The sequence below is a fragment of the Cinclus cinclus genome, chromosome 3 (genome assembly GCF_963662255.1).
Source record: "Cinclus cinclus chromosome 3, bCinCin1.1, whole genome shotgun sequence".
Lineage (NCBI taxonomy): Eukaryota > Metazoa > Chordata > Aves > Passeriformes > Cinclidae > Cinclus > Cinclus cinclus.
In genome coordinates, this window is record NC_085048.1 from 18,383,450 (window position 1) to 18,407,999 (window position 24,550).

The window sequence follows — 24,550 nt, forward strand, 5'->3', positions numbered from 1 at the left end:
TATGGACCTAAAATCCTCACTGTCCATCAGCACTTAGAGACTTAACCTCTATGAATTTGCAGCAACCTAATAGAAATGTAATGAAAGACATTCAGAACTAAAATGGTCCCCAGTTTCCAAAGGAAAGTAGATCCTGATGGACAGGAAAACAGAAGTAGATTAGAACTGCAAGAGTGGCAGACATAACAAGTCTCCTCTTTCATGGTATAGTGGCTTCTTCCAGAAGTGATGAGGAAGTGCTTTAGGAAGCTTTGCTGTAGTTTGGTTAGTCTCAATACAGTCGAACAAATAAAGTAATTTCTCTGCTTTCCAATACCCTGTAATTTTCTGAAACGCAAATATTTATTCAGTTGCTCAAAGTTCTATAATTTTTTCAAATGGTAAATAAAAAGCTCTTTAGAAGACTTTGTAAATCAAAGAAGAATATAGCTTTAAACTGTTTGCATGCTCTTGTACCTACTAAAATGACAAAGGTGAGCTCATCTTTTTTTTTCCTGTGGTGTTGGCCTTGTGAAGCATGTTTAAAGAACAGCTTTGAATATTAGGAATTTCAGAGTGAAGCTTTTGCATCTATACACATTTTATCACGCTGATGATGGGGTGATGATGATGGTTATCTTTAATGAGTATACATGGCTTAATTCTCAAGTCTCTGAGCAGCTTTTATTCAGTTCTTAACTCAATCAAGGTACCTACTGATTTTATTAGATTTTTTTTTTTGAGTGAGAACTAAATACAGGCTTCCAGACCACTTCTTGTGTGAGAAAATGAGAACTTCACAAGTGCTGGATGGCCTTTTTCCATTGTGTGATGTACTGCCATCCAGCTCTGAGACATGGATTCAGATATGCCTCATGTCACAAAAAACTCTTCAGTGTTCCCAAAAAGTTCTTGATAATTTTGCCCTTCATAGCATGAGCTGTATGATTTAGAGGGGTACTGCTCTGAGCAGTCTTGGAGTAAGTTTTCCATCCAGCTTGCAGTGGATGAGGATGTAAATCAGTTTACTTGCTTAAGCTTGTACCATTTATTTCTTTTTTACATTTTTTTCTGCCATCCCTCAATTTTCTAAGTGCTTAATTTTAGTTCTTAGTATTTTGGAAAAAAAAAATCCACATTTTTAGAGAATGCAAGTGAAAATTAAAGGATCCATTCTGCTTGCCATATAGATATAAATGATATATCTATGTGGAAGTGAGCAGAACTATCCCCTAGTTCAATTGGGCTGCGTTATAGTTAGGGTTAAATTCTGTTCAGGGTTGTACTGAGGTGTGTTTCAAATAATTCAGTGTTCTACCAGTATAACTTGAGAGCAGATTTTCAGCTCATGAGTTTGATACTACATTTATAAAGCTATGTATGAAGAATACATGCATTTCCTGAATTAATTTTTCCAGTCTGTAATTTTGTTTTGTATAGTTGCTAGCTCACCCTTTACTGTTGAGCTGATCTTTGCTCAGTGGTATTGTATGAAGAAGATGTTGGGCGTCTTCTGCTTCACTGTTGTACCAGAGATGCATTTGTTTATAGGTTCTGTAACCTCCATAACTTTCACTGTTGCCCTGTGTTAATGAGTATAGGGTCACAATAATTGCTTTCCTCATCAGGCTTTATTGGCTATGTGTGTCACGTGTATTTTGAGGAATGCTGGTTGTTAATGAATCCTGCTTTGTTTTAAAATGGTTTCATATATACTGGGATTTGATTTTTTTTTCTTGTTTTCATACTCTGCTGTTTTCTCTTACTCTCCTTGTCAAGTTCTTGCCATGCATGAAAATGTTCTTAAGTGTCCTACACCAGGCTGCACAGGCCGGGGCCACGTAAATAGCAACAGGAATTCCCACCGAAGGTAAGGATGCCGTCGCTGGACACCAATCTAGAGGGAACAGTGCCTCCGAACTGCAGCCCTTCTAGCAGTCCATTGGTGGGGGGGAGTGACTGTGTGTCATTGTTCTGTTCTGAGGACTGACAGATGGTGCTTCGTGTGCTTTATCCATTTTAAAGAGTAACATTTATTCATGTATTTTCTGAGGAGAACGAGTGTGCGTTTGCTGTAGAATGGATGAATTGATCCATGGAAGACATTTTAAGCATCCTTAGCTTTTTCAGTGGACTTCTTTTTTCTTTTTGTTTTGATATTTGGTGAACAGCAGTGCTACAAAACAAATGGTATGACTCCTCATGAGTGTGTTGCAAGGAGAAAGAAGATTTTGTCAACATCATCAGGACTAGTACAGAGTTCTTGTTCTCACACTTCACTGTCCTCAGAGATTATTTTCTAGTGCATTCAAAAATCTACTCTAATCCTAAATTATTGGGGTTTTTTAATACATGAGAAACAGCATTTAAATATACAGCTGTTAGCTTTCTTACTGACCACAATCTCAACCCCAAAGTAATTATTCAGCTAAAACTGAAGGAGAGTCTTGGCTGTTTAAGAAACACTAAGAACATGTCTCATTACATTTAAAAATGAAAAGGCAGAATTATTAGAAGCAAGTTTTCTAGCAAAAAACAAACAAACAAACAAAAAAAAAGATGCAGGAAAAAAGCAACTTTTCCATAGTTTCCTTAGATTAGTAATAGATTCTTAGGGAAGGGATGCTACTACAAATTAAATTCTGTCAAATTTTGAAAATGTTACATTAGTGTTCCACATGTCATAATTTTCCCACAAAACAAAAATAAAATCTTGCCTATTCCTTTACAATTTTAAAAATCCAGAAAATGTGGATAAGAGGGTAAAAGGAACTGTGCAATGTTCCTGTTATTTAATTCATTTTTACTGTGAATTGTAGCGTGAAGGCTTGAGGAAGTACAGGGACTGGACATTCAGTCTTACCAAGATCTGGGTTACTACAGCCCCTCATATCAGCTGCATTTCCCCCAGGAGACTCTTGTGTGTACCAGCCTTTCTGCAATAAGCTCTGGTACCTCTTTTCTGCAATGATGCTGCCAGTAGATGCAGCAAAAAACCTCTGAGAAGGCTTTATGGGAATTACTGCTGCTTGAAGCAGCATTCACTTGTGGTTGAATATCCACTAGAATATTGGAGGTGTCTGAGGAAGAGCCTGTCAGTGGAGCTCAGCTGCCCCCTGGCACGGCTCCAGAGCTGCACAGAGCTCCCTCACCCTCTGCAGAACTAGGGCAGCGGGGGCGGCCAGGGGGGAGCACTCTGCAGTCTGTGCTCACCTCTTTCTGCAGCTTTTGGGGCATTTTTCTCTACTTCACTTTTTTTTTTTTTTTCCCACTTATTTCCTGTAAAGAAGGGAACATCTGAGAATGCGCTGATTTGCCTTTCATTTTAATTTTTATTCCTGTGGAGAATGCAGAGAGCTAAGGTCACATAAACATGCAATAGACTATGACAAGGATAGGAACCCCTCTATTGTCAGGTCACAGGGTTTTACAGCTTCACTAAGAGCACCATCTGCTGGCATCAATATATTTATTTTTCTCAGTTCTAAATCTTTGCCATAAGAATCAGGCTTATTATTGCCACTTCAATAATAGTTCAGCATTTGCAAATTTAATTGGATTTCCAGTGCAGAAATATTTCATTTTGCATCATCTACTTTTGGAAAGCATACTTTAGTGGCTGAAATTCATGAACAAATGCTAACAGTTGACATGTAGATTTAGCAACCCAAGGCAAAATTTTGCACTCATTTATATGCGTAGCAAAAAGATTGGAGTTAATGGAGCTGAATGAGGTGTGAAGCAGCACAAGATTTGGCCTATATGGTTTTGTCATTTAATTGTCTTCAGGAGCCATTTCATTGGCAACATTTGTAGATGCATAAAGGTCACAAGTCTGCTAGCAGAGCTGCGCAGTAGATTCCAGTTTATATATTCTCCTCTCCTACTGGTATGTTCTCTGGCTGACATCCATGAATAATCTACCCATGTACTGTGAGAGAAGAAGAGCAGATGTAAAATATACCATGCAACTTTGAAAGCAGAAGAAAAGAAGTCTATTCTAGAGAAAATACACATGATCAAAACATTTTTGGAAACCCTTTTCCTTCAGATTCTTCCTGATGCTGGCTAAGGAGGAGAAGGAGTAATTGGATCAGTGCTATAATGTGAAATTATGCAGGACAAGACAATTAAATTTCCTTTCTGTAATTGCAGCCTCTCTGGATGTCCTATTGCTGCAGCAGAGAAACTGGCTAAAGCTCAAGAGAAGCATCAGAACTGTGATGTGTCAAAATCAAACCAGGCATCAGATCGGGTTTTAAGGTATTAGAAATCACTATAATACTTATTCTTATGCAGAATTCATCACACATTCACCTAATCTGAGAATTTATATTTATATACATTGTATATACATATATATCTCCTTTAAAGAAGAGTTAGAATTAGGGCTTCTGGATCCAATTCTCACAGTGTATTTTTCCCACTCAATTTTCATGGGGGAGGGTTGGTAATTATTCTGGCAAATACATGTAAAGCTGAAAAGCTCATTTTTGTCTTAGGCATTGTTTGGTGTAAAGATGACTGCTGGAGTGCAAAGTCTAAGAACAGTGTGAAAAAAGTTGGTATCTTTTGGGAATAAACTAATATTTACCGGTAAGTCTTGGTTTTTTCAGCAGGCTTTTACTAGTAAATATCAGTTTAAATTAAACCAGAAGCCCTATGTGCATTACCAAACTGGTAGTACACTTTTTGGCAGGACACTTGGAAAAGTGCCAGGTATAGCTTAGATTCCAAAATAACATCAGGCTTAGTTCTTTGTCTCTGTTCCCCCCATTCTCTGCCAGGAAGGACAGAAAGAGAGAAAAATTGTCCAAATTTTTCACATGGAAAGGTCCTTGAACCAATTTTACATGATTATACTCCGTTTCTTCATCCATGTAGAATTCTGCATTTACCTGAAGTTGTATCCAGCTTTGTGCTATTGTCTCCTCTTTTGAGATATGTGGGTGGAAAAAATATTATTCCTAAGGAGCTGAAGTGTGAAAGATGCATGTAAAGCAATCAAACTTCTGCATGATTGTACCAGCCTTATGCTGATGATGCCCCAAAAGCTGCAGAATTTCTCCATGGATACTGCAATATCTGTGGGCTGGGATGGGTACATCCCTCTCATCTGCCTCAAAGAGAGTGGAGGAAGTGCTGCAGCTTTAGTTCCCAGAATTTCCTACTTATCCCATAAGTTTCTTAGTCTTTATCTGTCTGCTACATTTAAGAATTGATTTGGCTTCTTAAAATTTTCTACTATATTATCAACACTACTCTTTGAATATTCTCTTAAAGTTCACCTACTCTTGATGGTCTTTTCAAAAACCAGCATTTCCATGGAGCAGGGAACATAGAATTATGGTTCACATCTACAGAAGATTTTTCACCATTCCTGGTGACTGTGATCTCCTTCTGCAGGTTGTTTTTGATGGGCTGTGTCTTAACTGCCCCTTATTCAGTTTGTACAGCTTGGCATACAGCATCCCACAGAGGTTTCTTAGAGAAGAGTTCTTCAAATCCCATTAGTAAAAAAATTCCACTCTTTGAGGGAATAAAACAGTTTCTCACTTGATGGAAAAAGACAGATCAAAAATGCAGTGGCTTTTACCACTGCTTATTACAGAGAAGCCACTGAAGTCAGTTGCCATAGAAGGCAACTGCTCAAAAGCATCATCCAGTTTGCTGGCAAACTCCCTAGGATTGTCTGCAATCTTAACTTCACTTGTGAGCTGCCCTCTGCTTAGGTTTTTATAGGTAACTCAGATAATTCTTTCATCTTGTCTCTTTCTTCCCTTTTACCTCTAAGTCACTGAAGTATTTAAGATGAACTTGGCAGCTATTTATAATATTTGTGTGCAGGCAATTGATGGGCAGATGGAGATGTTTTAAGAGCAAATCTTGAATATTTGTCTTCATACCAGTTTCCATCCCACCTGCATTTGAAAGTTCTTACTTTAAAAGAAATCGAATTCATAGGACTTCTATTCCACTGAAATTTTGGATTTGCATCAAATGTTCAGGATCTGAATTGCAGGTTTTTGGCTAAATATAGATTATCTTGAAACAGGATCAAACCTAGGATTCATACCAGCTCATTGTATAAATAAGCCCACTGTATTTTGTTAGGAAGGGTGTCTAAAGGAATGAGCACACATAAATCAAAGGGAATAGTATGGCTGATATGATTTTTTACATAAATATCCTGAGAAAATTCTATGAAAATAAATTAATTCAGAAAAGCATTATATAATATTCAAAACCTATTTCTTGCTATTGATCACATTTCACTTTTGTTAGTCAGCTTCTGATCTCAAAGGAATTTATGTTCCTGTGATTGTTCCTTCCATTGCCTCTGGTTATAAATGCAGTAAAAAAAAAAAAAAAAAGAAGAAAAAGAAAAAAGAAGAAAAATTTTAAGAAATGCTATATACTTCTTGATTCCAGCTGAAGCACCTCAAGTGTGCTGTTCATCATCCTCACTGCCTGCTAAAAGCATCAGGTAGACATGCAGCATTGTGTAGCAGTTGCTTCCTACAGCCCAGTCGTGTAACATTCTCTTATACAGGTAGGGTTTGCAGGATCTGGCTTTCATTTGCCTGCTTTGAGCTGCTGTGTCCACATGCAGAAGATGGTGTGACAGTGGAGTTCACTGCAGTGTTCCTTCACTGAGATTTCACAAGTTTCTCAAATGGCTGAATAACGTCAATCAGGGCTTCTTCTGACCATGTGTCCTCCCACATCCTAAATGAAAGAGATATTTAACTGAAACAGTTTTATTTTGTATTCATTCTCAGGACCTTCCTTGAGGTGTGCATCTGTGTGTCAGGAATCGCAGCTCCTGCCAGAACCTTGCATTTAAGGATGAGCAGGACCTGCAAGGCAGCAACTCAGAGTCAGCAGAGCTTCTGAGACTCTTCTCAACATGAACATGGATTTGTATATTGAAGGATGAAACATGAATAGTTACTTTTGAAAGCACAGAGGAAAACAGCATACAACTCTGTTGGAAGAACTTTGGAGGAAACTCCATAAATTAGGTGGAGCTTCCAGATCTACTTTTCCTTTTTGATATTTAAAGAATTTGTCCAAACTTCTTCTGTCAGTCTGCTTGCCCCTCTTTAATTCTCCTCCCAAAAGAAAAAAATGTTTGCTAATGTTTGCAATTACATGGGGAACGGGAAACCCTGAAGTATTTTAATATACTTTTAGCAGCAGGATATATTTAGTGGTATTAGAATTAATTTTGTCTAGGCTTTGTTCAAGGAAATAAATATTGTTTGTCTGCTGAAAATAACCAAACTAAGGAAATGCAATAATATATTGCTGTCTCTTGAGTACAAGACATAACTAAGATTTTCTAATCTGAACTATAAATTATGCACAAACATAGTAAACTGAACTGCATCTAACAAACTGTACATATCTTTAATTTCTAGGCCCATGTGCTTTGTTAAGCAATTGGAGATCCCTCAGTATGGCTACAGAAACAATGTCCCCACCACCACACCCCGCTCCAACTTGGCCAAGGAACTAGAGAAATACTCTAAGACTTCGTTTGAATATAACAGTTATGACAACCATGCCTATGGCAAGAGAGCCATAGCTCCCAAGGTGCAATCCAGGGATATATCCCCCAAAGGATATGATGGTAGGAGGTGCACACTCTTATACATGAGAGACAAGTTTGCAGTTAATCATGTTGTTGTATATGTAAACATCATACAAATAAGACATGTTTTCATGTTCATATAGTATTATGAGGAATGCTATCATATGTAAGTTATTTTAAAGGCCTTTTAAAAAACGTGTTGTTTTATACGGTGCTTGCTTCAGAATTGTTGCACTGGCAAAAGACATCTCCAGCTGTTAAGTTTCTGGGATGTATTGAGATGGCAATAAAAGCTAAGTAATAGAGATAATCTTTATGTTACTGTCTGGGAGACCTGACCTCAAGGGTCACATTAGGACTCTCACCTCTGTGCAGCAGGTCAGGTAACCCAGAAAAGATAATATATTTTCTTTGTGGGCATATGGAAATAGAAAACCTGGGCCTCCTTGCACTTCAGAAATCACTGCTACATACTAAAAGAGGCATTTCTGCTTATTTTTTTCTTCACAAATACACTGGATGAATTCTCTGGAAAACCTAACATACTTAACATGTTTAGGAGAAGGCTGATACTAGCTTTGGTTCAGGAGAAGACAATAGATGGGATCAGTCAGGCAAGAGGTTTTTTATTAGGAGAGAGAAATGAACTACAGGATAAAGAATAAAGAAGGATTGTAGCTTTTGAAGACATCAGGAATTTTTCAGAAAAATAAATTTATATATGCATATATATATATAAACTAAACCATACCCTTTTGAATTTTTTCTTGAAGACTAGCAGTTTATTTTTTGGTTAAAGTATTTGTTACTACTCATTGACTATTTTAAGAAATTTCAGGCAGGTGTAAGTTTTTTTGTTTAAAACAGAAACTATACAGAACAATTTATGCTGTTGCCTGAACACAGACTGACATTTAAAAGTAGTTCAGTGAAGAAAGAGAAAATTACTACAGCTCTTGCCTTCTTATGTCTGATATTTTGGATATTTTCCTTTCTCATAGAATTAACAGACATATTCTTGCACTACAGCAGATAGGAAGAGGGTTCTGAAAGGAAACCTATTTTTAATAAAAGAGCTTTTTTTTTTCCCTCTTACCTTCATCTTATTTGTCTGTATCAGAATAAGGGCTTGAACAGTATTAAAAGTAAAGCACTAACTGTAACTGTGGTTAGGGAGGTAATGAGTATACATTAGTATAAGGTAAACTAGGTATTAAATATTGTATATATATTCTGTCTACTCTTGCAGAAAGGAAAGCATCACAATACTGTTGGGGTTCCTGTGAAAAAGCTTATTTTCAGATCAAATTACTGATGCATAAGCAATTCATACATATAAGGCCTCTTTTTCAATAAATAATGACAATATTCACTTTTTCTCCCAAACCACCAGAATCTGAAAATACATGTGACATTAAGCACAATTTTATGGTGGCCTTAAATAATAAAAGGCTGTGTCGATACAGGTCACTGTCTTTATTCACACTTATCTTCCTTTGATATAAATAGGAATTTTTCTTGGCTCTAGGACTGGGACTCGGTCACGTAGTGCTCAGTAATGTGAGCCAGAGGGGACTGAGGGACACTGCATACATGTGATTCCTGCTGATATAGCAAGTGTAGAGGGCTCCTGTGTCCTCAGAACAACGGGAGCCCGTTAAAGCAGGAGGAGTTGGTTGCCAGACAGAGGCTGCTCTATGGCTTTGTTCCACACTCCTGGCTCTGCCGGAGGCAGTGCATGCTACTCCTGGTTCCAAGTGATGTGTGTGCTGTTTGGCCAGATGGACCTGCCAACGTGGTCCCAGAGGTGGGGCCTGATCTGAGTTTTTCTTTTCCCTGTTAGTGATTTTCATGAAACCTTTAGGATTCACATGCCTTTCAAATTTCAGAAGTAGTCCAACACGTTTGGCTTTAATTGGCTCAGGAATATCAGTTCAATTCTTAGAATGATGAAATGAAGTCCTGGGCAAACTGAAATTGTTAAAATATTTTGGCACTGCCTTTCAATGGAACAAGGATTTTGCTGGCAGTTATTGTAAATAACTGAATATTAAGGACATTTCAGGAAAAGACTCCTCACTTAAAAGAGCCACAAAAAAAATCACAGTATTTTTAGGTGGTTTTATTGCTACTAAGGCTTTATGGAGATCCAGAGAGCACACCTGTTATGTATGTCAGCAAAGCATGTTCATATAACAGCAGATTCAGTTCAGTCATCCTGAAAAACCCGGAAGTGCATCTAAGGTTTTGGGGCAATGTGCTCTAGTTCTGACTATATGAGAGAATTAGTCTCATGAATATGAAAAATCAGTAACTTCACATCTCAATTCTTTTTAATTGTCAGCTAGTACAGTATTTTCATCATCAGAGAAAGGGATTATATGTTCAGTAAGTGTACAGTTGGGTACAGTGTACAGTGTACAGTGGCATGAGCATAAATAACGCCTTTGAATTGTTTCCTTGATATTTTTACAGTATGGTTTACTAAAAAACAAACAGAAAATGTATACTTGTATTTTTGGCAGGGTGATCTAACAATTCTTGAGATTTTTTTTATTTTTGAGCTTGTTTTTCCTTTGAAACCAGTTGCATAGCGTATTGGGTGCTGGGCTTATGGTATACAGCAGTAAAGATAAGAAAAGCTGGACACAGCACGCAATGGTGATGGCAACACTTTCAGTTGCTTAGGTGATGGCAGGAATTGTCATCCCACCAATAGGCCTGGGTCATTCTATCAAAACACTGAAAAAATATTATGAGTGGGATTCACCTGACCATGGCCAGAGTTTTATAATGTTAGCACCGACAGCTGAGTTTGGCACCCCTTTCAGATTCAAGAAGAAGGGTACAAGCTTCTCTGGTTCATTTAATCTTTCCCTGAAGTGCTTATTTAAAACTGGTCAGGTGAGTCATAGCCTGAAAGTTTCTGGTTTTTTTCCACTGACTGTATAGGAAGCCTGTAATGAACTAGATCAGGTATCTGAAATTAGGTGAGATGTATCTTCTATTGTGCAAGACATAAAAAGTGTGGAAAACGTACTTAATTTACGAAAATATTCAGTATTTAGATCATATTGGGGATGAAGGTGCCTGGGAAGAACTGAATTCCACTCCAAATACCTTCCTTTTGTCTTTTGTGTGTTTGGGCTCTCTCCCACTCCCTCATTGTTAAGTAAGAGAAGCCTTTAGACTTTGAGAGGTTCTTTGTAATCAGCCCCTGGGCATATCTGATGGAAGCCCAGTTTGGGTATGCAGCTGTTTAGACCTGTGCCTATTTTTAATGGGGAAGATGTTCTTCACATTTGGTTTCACTCTGGATTACAAAGCGTAGATGGACTGCAGAGCTTCATTAACCTGGTGCCACAGGGGTGGGCATTGTATCAAGCAGAACTATCTGGTATTGAAACAATGCAGCTTTCCCTTCATTAGTGAACAGATTGATTTGATTCATTATAAATTGATGATCTTTGTTTCTCCTGAAAAGCTAATGTGAAATGAACAGCCTGGGTTATGTGACTTATCTTCAAATGTACAGCTACAGTAAAGTTAAGATAACCATTGCCATTTATGTTTAAGTAAGTTTGGCTTAAATTACTGGTAGTCTGAAAGCTAATAATTGTGTAGCATGCCTATAGCACTTTACATCTTCAAAGTGTTTTGCAAGTGAATCACAACACAACTAAATTTTAGAAGCAACCTTTTGTTCATAGAGAAAATGACTTCAAGGGAAAATGTAGTTTAACCAAGGCCACAGAGGAGTCCATTTTAGAGCCTGCATGAGTTTTGGATGGTTAGTTCTATGTACAAAAGCTGCCTCTTTCCCTCCCTCTCTTTAGCACACATTCTCATATAGATATATATAATTTCCCATGTAATATGTCTCTTATGTCTGTCTAAATGTGACCTGCTATAACAAGACTAACATTTTTTGAAAATGACAAAAGTCTTATTTGTTCCTATGATTTTTGAAAGATACTTCTGATTTGGCAAGTTCAGTGGTACAGGGTGCTTGCTGTGTTAACTTAACACGGTAGAATTATTCAATTATTTGCTTCCTTAAGTATAGCAAAATTCTTGCATGTCTTGGATACTATAACAAAGTAACAATGGATAAATGTTGAAGTTTTAATGATCACAATTGAATACTATATTAATAATGAAACTCTTGTCGAACAGTTCACAAATTTATTATTAGTGGATAGCCTGCTAGTGTAGTGCTACTATGTGTTCAAAACAAAAAAAAAAAAGTGATGAATGTTTAGCATTCACTTCACTTTAAAAAGAATCACACCCTGTACATTATGTGGCTTTCCTGAGAAAACTCCATCTGTTATGATTTAAGCGAAACACTACTTCCTTGCAGTAAAAATAATGCCATAATTTTTTTTTTCAGTGTTCTAGAGAAAGGAGGATGACATAAGCTCTAGCAGAGACATTTTGCTTTCAGATTCTTCTTTTGAACCCTGCCTGCCTACCAAAGCAGCCCATGGTTCACAAATGGGCTGTGCTCATGGGAGCAGATTATTATATGTATGTCTGCTCAGACAAATACAACTGAAGAGCCTGGCATTTAAATGGAGCCCATCACGAAAGAGCTCTGTCTAGGGCCTGACCTTTTTTGTATAGCTCTCTAATCAGCATGCTAGTTGGTTATTGTTACACTGTGCTATAAGGTATGATCTCTGCAGTATACATTTCCATCTTAAGGGGAAGTAGTTGCTGTAATATGCATGGATGTATCCTCTGACCTTGACTTTTATTTTTTTTCTGAAAATCCATAAACTTCTACATTTTGGAGATGAGCTCACACTTTCTTGCATTTTTATATACACTTTTAAAACAGCTCATCTTGGAAGAGATTTGGGGAAATAAGTGGGCTAATAGGGCTGCTTTCCCTTACTTCTGTAATACCTTTGGCTGCAAGGAGCATTGCTTAAAAGCAGCAGCAGTGCTGCCTTGTGTTTAGATAGGCTGGACGTGAGCACTGTCAGTGCTTTGGTTCTTCTGTGACCACCTGTGGCTTGTGTCAGTCAGAGCACAGCTGGGCATCACTGCCTGCAGTGGGAGCAGGGAAGGGTGTCTTTGGCCCTTACTGGTTTTAGGAAGAGTTGTAGGTGCTCAGGTTCTTTGAAGGGGTAGGGGGGGTACTTCTCACTTGTACCTGTTGTCATTTAAAGTCATTGCTTCTGCCCTTGTGCAACTCATGGTAAAATTAACTCATGACAGCCACCTTTTCTCTCCTATTGTGCTCCTGTCTTTGGGATGGCCAGTGCCATAATATTTGCCTGTGATGTAGGAGAAAATAAACCTTTTAGGAAGCATGAGGTGTTTGAGGACATATGGGTGGTACTGTGGCCCAGAAGGCAAGATCACCAGCCTTGAAGTGGGTTCGAACTCCAGTAACTCTGGGGAGTTCTAGGCCTTAAACTAACAGTTCCTTGTGTAAATAGGAAAAGGTTCCATAGTGTTACATTGCCTGTCATTAATAAAAATGAATGAGCTGAGCAAATTGTACCTTCTGTCTGACTATATATGTGGGGTAAAAGCAGTGTTTATGTGTTTTTATTGTTTTATAAATCCAGCCTGTTTGTCAGAACAATTCATGATCATGTCATGCAGATTTTTACAGGAGGTTATTTCATACGATCTCACACATGCAGCATATAAAACTTGTAGACAGAAATCAAGAAATACAGCCATCATTCTTATTGCGGGCTTTTTTTTTGGCATTGGTTACTGTTCCTCATTATAAATTTCACCTCCAGCAGTTTGTTTTCCTCTTCACTTATGCAGAATGCTCCTTCTTTTGAGTCATCCTTGTCATATTTCTTCCCACAGCTAAACGCTACTGTAAGAATTCAAGTCCAACCAGCAGCACAACAAGCAGTTATGCCCCTAGCAGCAGCAGCAATATGAGTTGTGGTGGAGGCAGCAGTGCCAGCAGTACCTGCAGCAAGAGCAGCTTTGACTATACTCATGACATGGAGGCAGCACACATGGCTGCTACTGCTATTCTGAATCTCTCCACCCGCTGCAGGGAGATGCCTCAGAACCTCTCTACAAAGCCTCAGGATCTCTGTGCAAGGGTAAAAATTAGTAAATCTGTTTGTTGATGAAGATTTCTCTTAACTGTACTTGTTCTGTGGCCCTGAGTGAGATAAAAGCTTTAGTAGATCTTGCCTTTTTCCCCCCTCAAAAGTAACATAATATGGTGGCTCTGCTCAAGCAGGGAGGAAAAAAAAAAGCAAGAGAAAGATATAAAATGCTCACAAGTATCACAGGAAATCATGATTGTTTTATATGAACAGATACCATGTACTCCTTTTTTAAATTTGTCTCTTATAAAACATGTTTGGATTGCTCAAGTGATATTAATTTCACTGCTGTTTGGGTATTGCTTTATTGCAAAATGCAGTCTAGTTCATATATTTGGCAAAAGAATTGAGATTTAACTCTGCATTTTCATTTATAAGTTACAAATGGGACCTAAGCTTGTAAGATTCAGGCTGTATGTTACAATTTCTTGTCTGCCTGTGATACCAGAGTTCTTAAGTCAATGCATAACACATTTGAAATTAACAAATCCTCCAGTACAGGTGACTTAAAATGTGCATAACAGTCTTAGAGAGTGACTGATGTTCTGTATGTTCATAGAGCTTCAGTATATTATAAAATGGCCATACAGATACAAATAAAAGGTTTTGTCGTTAAGCTTTCTGTATTAAGAAAAAAAACAGTACAATATTAAGATTCATTAAAGATTTAGGAGATTTCATTTTTAACTTTAAAGTTTTGGCTCTGATAACTATTCAAAAATGCTTTTTTAACATGCACAAGGGAAACAGTACAGTGCTGCCTACAGGAGACCACTAGGTGGCTGAGCAGACAGATGCAGTGCAGAGGAAACATTTTTACTGTGCTTGTAGAGAGATTTTTAGCTGGCAGACATGTTATGTTCTTCTCCTATAGACAAAGGTTTGCTTTCCCTTGTTGTGCAAGCTGCCTCACATTATGATTATTCATAACAAACTAAACCTGTAGCAGTAAGTATTAGTAATAATCATGCTCTAAGCCAGAATGGACTTTGTTTTTAACTGCTGCTTTTTTTATTAATTTATTTTATAGTGTTCAAGAGGGAAATCTCTTTCTGGCATGTAAATAAATGCAGTTGTCTATTCAGAATGATGGGAGAAGTTGGAATGCTAAAAATGCTAAAATGCTAAAAATCTTCTGCATCTAAGCCAGAAAGCCACATCTTTTCCAATGTCACTCTATTGCAACTGAAGGAATGAGTCTGAGGAGATAAACAAATACTTTCTAAATTAAATTAGCCAGATAGCAGCAATTAGATATAAGCTCTAACAAAAGACAGTAATTCAGAAAGAGAGATTTGCATTTACAGTGGTTTCCTGCAGCTCTGTTTTTTCTCAAGAGGAAAGCAAGTCACCAGACATACAAGGAGTCAGTCAGATTCACATTCGTTTTGAAACCAAATTTCTCATGGAACACTTCATTTTTGCAAAGATGAGGGATTCTCTATGGGCATTTTTATCTCATCTGTCCTCAGTTTTTAAATTTTGTGTTCATTTTAAGATACCTTAGTTCTCCTTATCTGATAAAATAGACAACACTTGTTTGTTTCTGCAAAAGAGTCCATGCTTGTCCCATTTTTCACAGTACCAGTTGTCACAGAAATTGGCACAAATTATTATCAAGATAGATACATGATTTGTTAATAACATGTTCATCTGCAGGGAAGGAGCTGTGAAACTTAAATCCATTTCCTCATTGACAAATGGTGTCCAAAAGGACTTCTTTTGGTACCCTACCTCCCTGTTTAATTTTCTGACATTATCTATTCTGACATTATCTATTCAAACATTGAATAAATAATTATGTAAAAGAAAAAAGAAACACAGATTATTTGATGTTAGTTGTTTGTTGTTTCTCTAATCACCCAGACAGATGCCAGGACTGAATACAAGAATTATACAGATGTTACCTCATAGGTTACTTCACTTGTCACAGAATAAATCAAGAACATAAAGACAATGGCAAGAAAATACCTTTAGAAATTTCTCCTTTATATATCAGATTTTGCACCTGTGTGTTGGGTGGCTGGAGGGGTACTGAAGACTCTCCCCTTTCCTCCCAAACATCAAATTAGCCATTCAGGAAGAAATCTACTTTAACAGCATTAATGTTGTGTAACAGCATCATGCTATGTGTAGGAGGGGGCTCAATGCTTACAATCTATACAGGAATGGAAAAGCATTTTATCATTCTGCTAGGCAATGAGATTGAAGAAGAGGTAGCAGTTTGCCAGTGTGAAGCTGAATTAACAATATTTTTCTTATTTTGACAGAATCCTGATATGGAAGTCGATGAAAATGGGACGTTGGATCTGAGCATGAACAAGCAGAGGCAGCGAGATGGTTGCTGCACCATTTTGACCCCACTGGAGCCAATGTCCCCTCAACGGCAAGCCGTGATGAACAACCGGTGTTACCAGCTGAACGAGGGTGACTGCTGGGACTTGCCAGTGGACTACACTAAAATGAAGCCAAGTAGGATAGATGAAGATGATTCCAAAGAGATTAATGTATGTCTTTTTCATCTGTATAGCTCTTATTGCAGTCTAATTTTGGTAATTCATTAATTTTCCGAAATTTGGAGGGAAATAGGAAGTAAAATTAGTATGCGACAGAAGTGGTGGTTTTCTCCAAAAAGACTTTTCTGCTGGTTAATCTTTAGGACTATATCATGCTGGCACACATCTGATCTGTGACTAAGTTCCATAAGACAACATTTGAACCATGAATGTGAATCATGTTTTCTAACAGCATCATCTTGTTAACAAATATTTTCTGCAGTAAAGATATTTTGCTATATCCAGATTTTATTACTCTGTATAAGCAAGTTGACATAACCGTGCAATACTGGGATAATCATCTCTGAAGACAAGATACCCTCCTGAATCTGAAAACCATAAATGATGAGATGAGAATTTGAAAGCATGTATTACTTAGAAATCAATTTAAACAAAGTAGCAGAGTATAATGTAAGCTTTCAACTATTTCAACTAATCTTCTAGATTACTTATATGCTCTTGATAGTTCTGTGTAAGGGCCTGTATTAATGAAATACTACTTTTAAAGAATACAAATAAGGGATATAAGAAATCAGTGTTACTTTTCTACTTGTAATACCAAGACAGCAGCAAAACCCTTTAAACAGAAGAGGCAAATAAAGAGAATATGTGAATTTTTAGTACTTTTCAAAACAGAATAGACAGGACACTGAAGAGGTCTGCTGAGGTTCAGTGCTGCTGCTTTTTTCTGTCAGATTTTAACCCTTATCCATTCTGCAGCTTAAAATCCTGCATTAATTCAATTTACTTGTTTGAGGACTTCTAGAGATTGATTTTTCTTGGTTTATAGACAAAAAATGGGCTAATCATTTGTGTGTAGCACATCTCTTGCCAATTTTAATTAAACCATAAAACTATTCTTACTATCCTTGAAATATATAACAAAGGCATTTTCACTAGATATCTTGAATACATTCAAGCTTTGGTGATAGAGTTTTGCTATTAATTTCACTGAAGTTGTCAGGAAATCTGTCACTATCAAGGAAATCTGAAGTAAAGCAGCATGTGTTTTCAGAGTACGAACTCCCTGCTTCTACTATGTTGTTTATAGCACCATCTTCAGGAATCCCTGAATCCCCGCATATCAGCCACTGCATTCCTGAAATAGATGGGTTTGAGTTTCTGAACATCACTAAAGTTAATTACAAATTATATCATTCTGTCTTGACAGACAGATCCATTGAGATTTGTCCCAGACTGAGATTCTGTGTGTAGATGTTAAGATTGCTTCTCTTTCATCTTTGAGATGTTCTAAATCCTTAAAAATGCTATTTAAGATGGCTTTTTGATGCATAAGATACTGCATTTAGTCATTTTTTTGCCTTTCCTCTGTTGTGAAGTGACTTTAGGGAAAAGACCTGAGTCCTTAGAGAAAAATAATGTGACAGCTATAGAAAATACTAGAGTTTCTTCTTTTTATTTTTCTACTTAAATAAATTATATATTTCATATATAGCAAAGTCTTCATCAAAATATTCAAACATTATTTAAAAGTTTAGTACGTGAAAGAACATAAAATAATTTCATTAATTTTCTCTGTCAGAATAGGATAAGCAGGAGATACCATCTGATGACTCTGCTTTGCATTACTTTGTGTCAGTTGTGACCTTATCTAGCTGACATTAATATATATATATTTACCTGTAGCCGGAAGATTTGGATCCTTTCCAAGAGGCACTTGAAGAAAGAAGGTATCCTGGTGAAGTTACAATCCCAAGCCCTAAACCCAAATACCCTCAATGCAAAGAGAGCAAAAAGGATTTAATAACGTAAGCATAATGTGAGGTGAAATTATTTATCTCCTTTTAACTTTTTCTCTCTTTGTCTTTTTTAAACCAACGAATACATATACGCCTTGCAGTATGAGCATGCAACATTTGCAGCATATAAATGTTTCAAACTGCCAGTTAAGTAAAGTGATAAGCTAACGTGTATTTGCTTGTTCTTAATGATGCTATATTGTATTGAGACGCCATTTTCATTTAAACCTGTTCATTTTGCAGCTTTTCGATTAGGATGCTTAAAACCCCTTGCAGTCATTGCAGCTAAACTGGAAACAATGAAACTTTTAAAAGTTTTTTTTTTTTTTTAAACATACTTACTATTTTGGCTGTTTTTGTTTTTGTTTGGTGGCAGATGTCCAACACCAGGGTGTGATGGGAGTGGTCATGTGACTGGTAATTACGCCTCACATAGAAGGTGTGACTTCATTTTTTTCATGGTGGATTCTGTCTTTTCAATTTATTGTTTTCAGCTTACCTCAACAATGCTGTCAAAGTAAAACGTTGAACTATGTGTTAACCCTTTGAGTAATATATGTTGATCTTAAAAGCATGCTAATTTGTGTGTTGTATAAACGTCTTTTATTTTTAAATAGATTACTAAAATTTCAAAAGTATTCCTTAAGCATTTAAGTAGTTAACCCAGGAATCTCCAATATTTTTGTAATCTTTTTCTAGTTCATAGAGAAACAAACAAACAAACAAGAACATTTACAGTATGTAATTTTGGAAGTAATATTGATAACTAAATATATTCAGAGGGTTAACTATATTACAGAATTCAATATTACAGCACTTGCCCCATCGCTTTTCTGCATTACAAACTTTTACTTTTTAATTTTTATGTTGTGTTTGTATGCGAGTGTTCAGTTAATGAGAAGATTAACATACTTGTATGTCCTGCCATGTCTTGCAGTTTATCTGGCTGTCCCTTGGCTGACAAAAGCATTCGGAGTATGCTGGCCACAAGCTCACAAGAACTCAAGTAAGATATAGAGAACAAATATTTTCTTTATAAATATTTATTTGACTGCAAATTGTGTAAAGTTGTATCAGAAATTAGAAATGCTGTCTGGAGAGCTGCTGCAAAAGGAACTGATCCTGCTTGGAACATGCATTGAAGTCTCTAGGAACTCCATACAGGGGGGCTCTGTACATAAGTCTGTTGACCTAGTATGTCCTTTTGTGTGTCCATTAGATGACAGGGATGGACAAAAGACAGAACTTCTGGAATTTCATCTTAACGTTAGAATTCCTATTCAATTTTTTTCTGAACTTTGAGTTTGCTAATAGAACAGAAAATTCCCATACAATTAGGCTGATTAAACACTTCTGATTACACAGGCAGTAAGGCACTGCTGTTTCTCAGACACAGTTGGAGGGAAAACAATTTGTTTTTTCCAAGCATTTGCACAATTTTCCCCAGGTTCATACCATTGTTACCAGCCTGATGCATTTTCTCATGTGACTATGTTTTTTAATGTTTACTTAGTTATCCCCTGCTCAAAATGAATTCTTTACCATTCCTTTCAGTTCTTTGGAGTAACAGTTTTGAACAATGAACATCAGAGAACCATGTGATTTAGCTTTGCTCTGTCTTTCTGCACATATGCTCTATTGCAACTCTCTGTGTGGAAGAACTAAAGCATTTATTAGTGCTATGACAAGGCAGTGCTCCTGAGCTGGTAATTTGGTTAAAATGGGAAAATGTTGACAAGAAATGAGGTAAATTCAGTAGGGAAAGTATGAATGGATACCTTATGCTGCCATACTGCTTAGCAGTATTCTGTCTTTACAATGGATTTCTTGAGTTCACTACATACACTGATTTTAAAAAACCAAACAACTCTTGATGTTAACTGTGGGAAAAATAAGAACACAAGCATTAGAAAATTGCTGGAGTAAGATTGCTCTCTACTTTTACCTAATCTAGTTACTAGAGGTAAGCTACACATGCAAAATTTACAGCATGTAAATTTCTCACAAAGTAAAAAAATAATGTTTTGAAACTATTAGTTTAGGTCATGCCAATATATTCTGTCAGAAGAATATGTGATATGCAAAAGGGAATGTAAATGAGATCAGGGAAAACATTTAAGTATAAGCAGAGAATGACATGGGCATCTCAGAGAAACTCAGATTTGGACCCGGGTTTTGGGTTGGGATGGGTCAAATGGTAGAAGTTTGAGGAAATGTGAATACATCAGCAAAACACGGTCAAGATTCTTGAGGCAGCATGAGTATTTTAAGTAAATACTTTGCTACTTTATCCTTTTATGAGGTTTCAGTTTATCTTAGGAAGCTGTTTCTGAATTTCTTCATCTCCTCTGCTTCTCTCAAACATCTGCAGTCAAGGCTGTCGGGTAGAAACCAGGAAGAAAAAAATCCCAAAACACCTAAACATGAGATCCCACTTCTATGTCATGCTACTTTCTCTACTTATTTCTAGTTTTTCCTAAGCAAAAAGCAAGATAAAGTGAAAGTAATAGTTTTAGGTTTAAAATTTATTATTTATTAGCATAAATTATTATTTTAGCAGTTATCGTTATACCAGCTGAACACATAAAACTGTTAAGTTTCAAAATTACAGAATTTTAAGCAGGCTTACTTAACTCAGTTGTCTTTTGTATTTGCATTATATGTCAATTCTTTGTTTTCTGATCATATATTTTTCCACAGGATAAAAACATAAATAATTACACAGGGCAGATAGTAATCATTGCATAAGCAATTAATTAATTTGTTCTCTTTTCCTTTATTATCCCATGTGAGGTCTGTTATTCACTTCAGTTTTCTCAAACTACCCTCTGAAGATAGACCTATTCACTCACACATTTGTCACTGCCATCACATCTCAGTATTTCCTAATTAATTTAGTTAAAATAATTATTTTTCTTTTATCTGAAGTTATACTCTTAAGTAAATAGGGCTGTTATTATCCTCATTTTAAACCAGAAAGATTAGGTATATAATTTTGATTGCTCAGTTGGATACTTTTAGGACTCAATTTGTCCGTTCTTCACATTGTAGAGATCTGTATGTATTCAAACCCTTGAATTTTCTTGGAGTTACAGGAATGTAGCAGATCTATATAATGTAATTGACCCTTTGCGAAAAGGGATGAACTCTGCAGAAAAAGCAGGAGAGTCCAATTCCAGAGCAGCCACACTGTCCTTTCTCCTATCCCAAAACTCTGATCAGTCCCAGTTTCCACTTTGCCCATTTACTCTGTCCTGTTTTTCTTCGTCATTTTTTTCTACATTGTTCCCTGTCTCAAGCTCCCTTGTCTGATCAGCCATCTCCTGCCTCCATCACATTTATATTTTTATTGTCATCTGTCTCTACATCCTGTGAAGTTGGTACAGAGACAGAAATAAAGCATCTTAACATTTCCCACATATACTTGAAAGCAGGGAAGTAGGAGTCCTACGGATGGCAGCATCCTTTATACAGCTCTCATTTATGCTCTTGTTCCCTGCTTAAGATGGAAGAAGATGTGATCATGCAAATGTAATGGGCATGCACAAAGCAGCTAAACCAAAGCTACATAAGAGAATTTGATTTTGAGATTTTTGAACTGTGAAGTACTTCATTTACATCTGCTATATTTCTGTGTGTGAGGTCTGGGAGTATTATTTCCTTGTTTCTAAAACAAGGAAGCAGAAGCTGAAAAGAAGCAGAAACTCCATAATATGGGATACTACTGGCTGTCTGTCATGCCACCAGTCACCATGGGAAATTCTGGTGTCTGCTCTATAGCCTGGGCTGCTGTCGTAGCCAACAGCAGTAGGAGCTTTACTGATATGCGTGGATTGGCACCAGGAGGAGATGGGCAACATTGCTGGGATGTTTCACACATGTTTGCTGACAGCATAAGAGTACTGAGAATCAGTAACCTTGGCTCCTGCCCCAGGCTGTAGAGGGAGATATACACATTTTTCACCTATAACCCAAGCTGAGATCCCTTCTGTCCTACCCCTACCAATCTGTACTGTTCTCATCTCTTCTTCATCTTTTATTCCTTGTTCAGATTTTCAATGTAGGTTTTTTTTCCTTATTCCATAAAGATTTCAACCTTTGTAAAATTGTTGGCAAATACTTGTTTAATGTATAGGGTATAGGGAACAATTGATCGTGTAGTGGAAGGACTGATAGGCAGTGTGGGAGTCATGTTTCTGAACTGCATAATTTGGAAGGATGCAATACTTCTATGGCTTTACCATGTATCAAATGTCACATGTGCTGGTAAAGCCTTCATATCATGTTTTACTGATACATGATCTCTTTGTGTGTATTTTACAACACATACAACTAATGTATAATGCAGCTTCCTAACTGAAATTTTGCTAACACATTGATTTTTTTTTATATCTCAACTAAAATATAAAATAGCAGACACTTGAAATAATATTCATTACTTATATCAATCATATAATGGTTACAATCAAATAATATAAGAATCCTAAAATGTCAGAGAAATGTTTCTTTTGCTTAACAGTCATGCTTACTGTATTGCCTTTTCGAAATTGTGGCACCAAAATTCCACTACTCACATTTCCTGACTCTCAGAATAATAAAGTTGCAACTTTCAATTAAATTGTTACAGGGTCAGCATAATTATTCCTTACCACCCAAGCTTCTCATCTGTAAGGGTTCTTGCTCAGGTTTACCATGCAGATTGCACAATTTTTCATTTTCATCCAAACCTCAAATAGAAAAGTGAGAACTTTTGTGCCTAATTTGTCAGCAGACTAAAGCAGTTACAGCCTGGTCAGTGATCTCCAAATAACAGAACAATATCTTCTGTTTTAATTCTCAGGTTGACAGCTTTAAAGCTGTCTGAATATTTACCACCAAACTTTTTCCAGTGTTAAGATTTTGGTTATAGTACTAGTGAAAAGCAACTAATTTTTAAAGTATCTAGGCACAGTATATTGATGAGTATAGTTAGCTATGATGGGAAAGCAGTTAACAACCCATCCAGTGACAGCTACCAAAAGTATTCATAAATAAAGTTTAGTGTGATCTTACCAAGGGACTTTTTCTGTATTTTTTCCTTATCATAGCAGGCTTTTCTAACAGTTACAATTACTTCTAAACTGTAATACTATTGTGAAATTATAAATACTCTTATAAACAACTTTTTGAAGCACTTTAAATCTTATTCAAAACAAATTTTAAAAAAAAAATCAACAATCCAAACAATCCAAAGCTAAAATTAATTATTGTTTTAAAAGGACACATTTTGTTCATCAGTAAATCAATCCCAGCTAAAACACAGTTTACTGACTGTGAGAATTTCTACTCGGTATTTGTCAATGTGAGAACCTGAGAACCCAGGTACCAGAGATTCCCAGAAAGTAACAAACTTTAGTGTTACTTTGATGTAAAGATAATCAGTTTTTCCAAGGCCACATATATCCACATATATATATATATATATATATACACACACACACATATATACCTTTCGTATATAAGTAGCTAAGTGTTAGTTTGGTCTGCTGTGGAGCTAAATATCTCATCCAACATCTGCCCTTGTTGCCTTGGGTCAATTTTCTTCCAGAAGATTCCCATTATTGTTTATTCTGAAGAATCTGATCCTGAGAAAGATTTGCAGTTCAACCAGGTGCCTACCAGTTGGGGTACTTTCTGATACTGTTGTAGCTTTCCCAGTCCTTCATTCCCAAAGCATCTGTGTGGATTTTCTTGTTTTCTGTGGTGGATTTCTTTTGGTATTTCCTATGGAGGGAGGAGTGCAGTCTCTTTTCCCTCACTACAATGAAACCTGAGAGCTTTTGTTTCCCACATCTCTTCTTAACTCAAAGTGAGGAGCTCAGTCTATTTTTGCATGTTCTCCACAACAATGTATGAGTCAGATTTTCTGTGCCTCCATCTTTTTTCCAAATCATTCTGCCACAGTGATTTCCATATTCTTGGTGATCTTCTACTCTTCCTCTTAACTTCTTTTCACTCATCTCCCCATTCCCAGAGGTGTCACCCTGGCAGTGTTCACATAGAAAAGTGAACTTTTCTGAAGCTCTCCCTGTTAGCCATGATTCTTCTTGAAAAACAACTCAATGCAGTACAGAGTTTTCATGATAGAACAGATATCCTTACCTCATACTCCTAAGGAAACTCTTCTATATTAATATATTATCTATTATTTATTTTTACCGGTATAATTTTACTGCAATTTTCTCAGCAAGAACTGGGAAGAAAAGACAGCCTTCCAAGAATGGAGAAGGTCCTGTTGTTTTTATTCTGATGAATATATAAAATAGAATATTACTGGAAAAGAGAAGTGTTTTCCTCCTTACTGTAGTCATCTGGTAAAAAATAGGCCTTCTCCAAATTTAAATTTAAAATGCAGAGACAAAAATAATTAGGATATGTTAGTAAAACACCATAATAATATTTCCCTCCTTAGACAGGTAACTACATTATTCTTGGACATTGACCAGTGCTTATACTATTTTAAACCTCGATAACTCTCCCAATATACAGTCACTTTATGTACTCAAACCAGTTATTTCTGCAGAA

The 24,550-nt window shown here is 36.6% G+C and overlaps 1 protein-coding gene across 4 annotated transcripts in view; it reads left to right on the forward strand.

Annotated features, from left to right (window-relative positions):
* The window catches only part of MYT1L (myelin transcription factor 1 like), a 127,373-nt gene that overhangs the window by 53,379 nt on the left and 49,444 nt on the right, over positions 1-24,550 (forward strand). For all 4 annotated transcript variants that reach the window (XM_062488515.1, XM_062488516.1, XM_062488513.1 and 1 more), the window contains exons 7-13: positions 1,759-1,849; positions 4,135-4,242; positions 7,404-7,615; positions 13,415-13,662; positions 15,942-16,178; positions 17,874-17,995; positions 18,924-18,992. In XM_062488515.1, the coding sequence (XP_062344499.1) occupies positions 1,759-1,849; positions 4,135-4,242; positions 7,404-7,615; positions 13,415-13,662; positions 15,942-16,178; positions 17,874-17,995; positions 18,924-18,992 (1,087 nt within the window). The remainder of the gene's footprint in view (positions 1-1,758; positions 1,850-4,134; positions 4,243-7,403; positions 7,616-13,414; positions 13,663-15,941; positions 16,179-17,873; positions 17,996-18,923; positions 18,993-24,550) is intronic.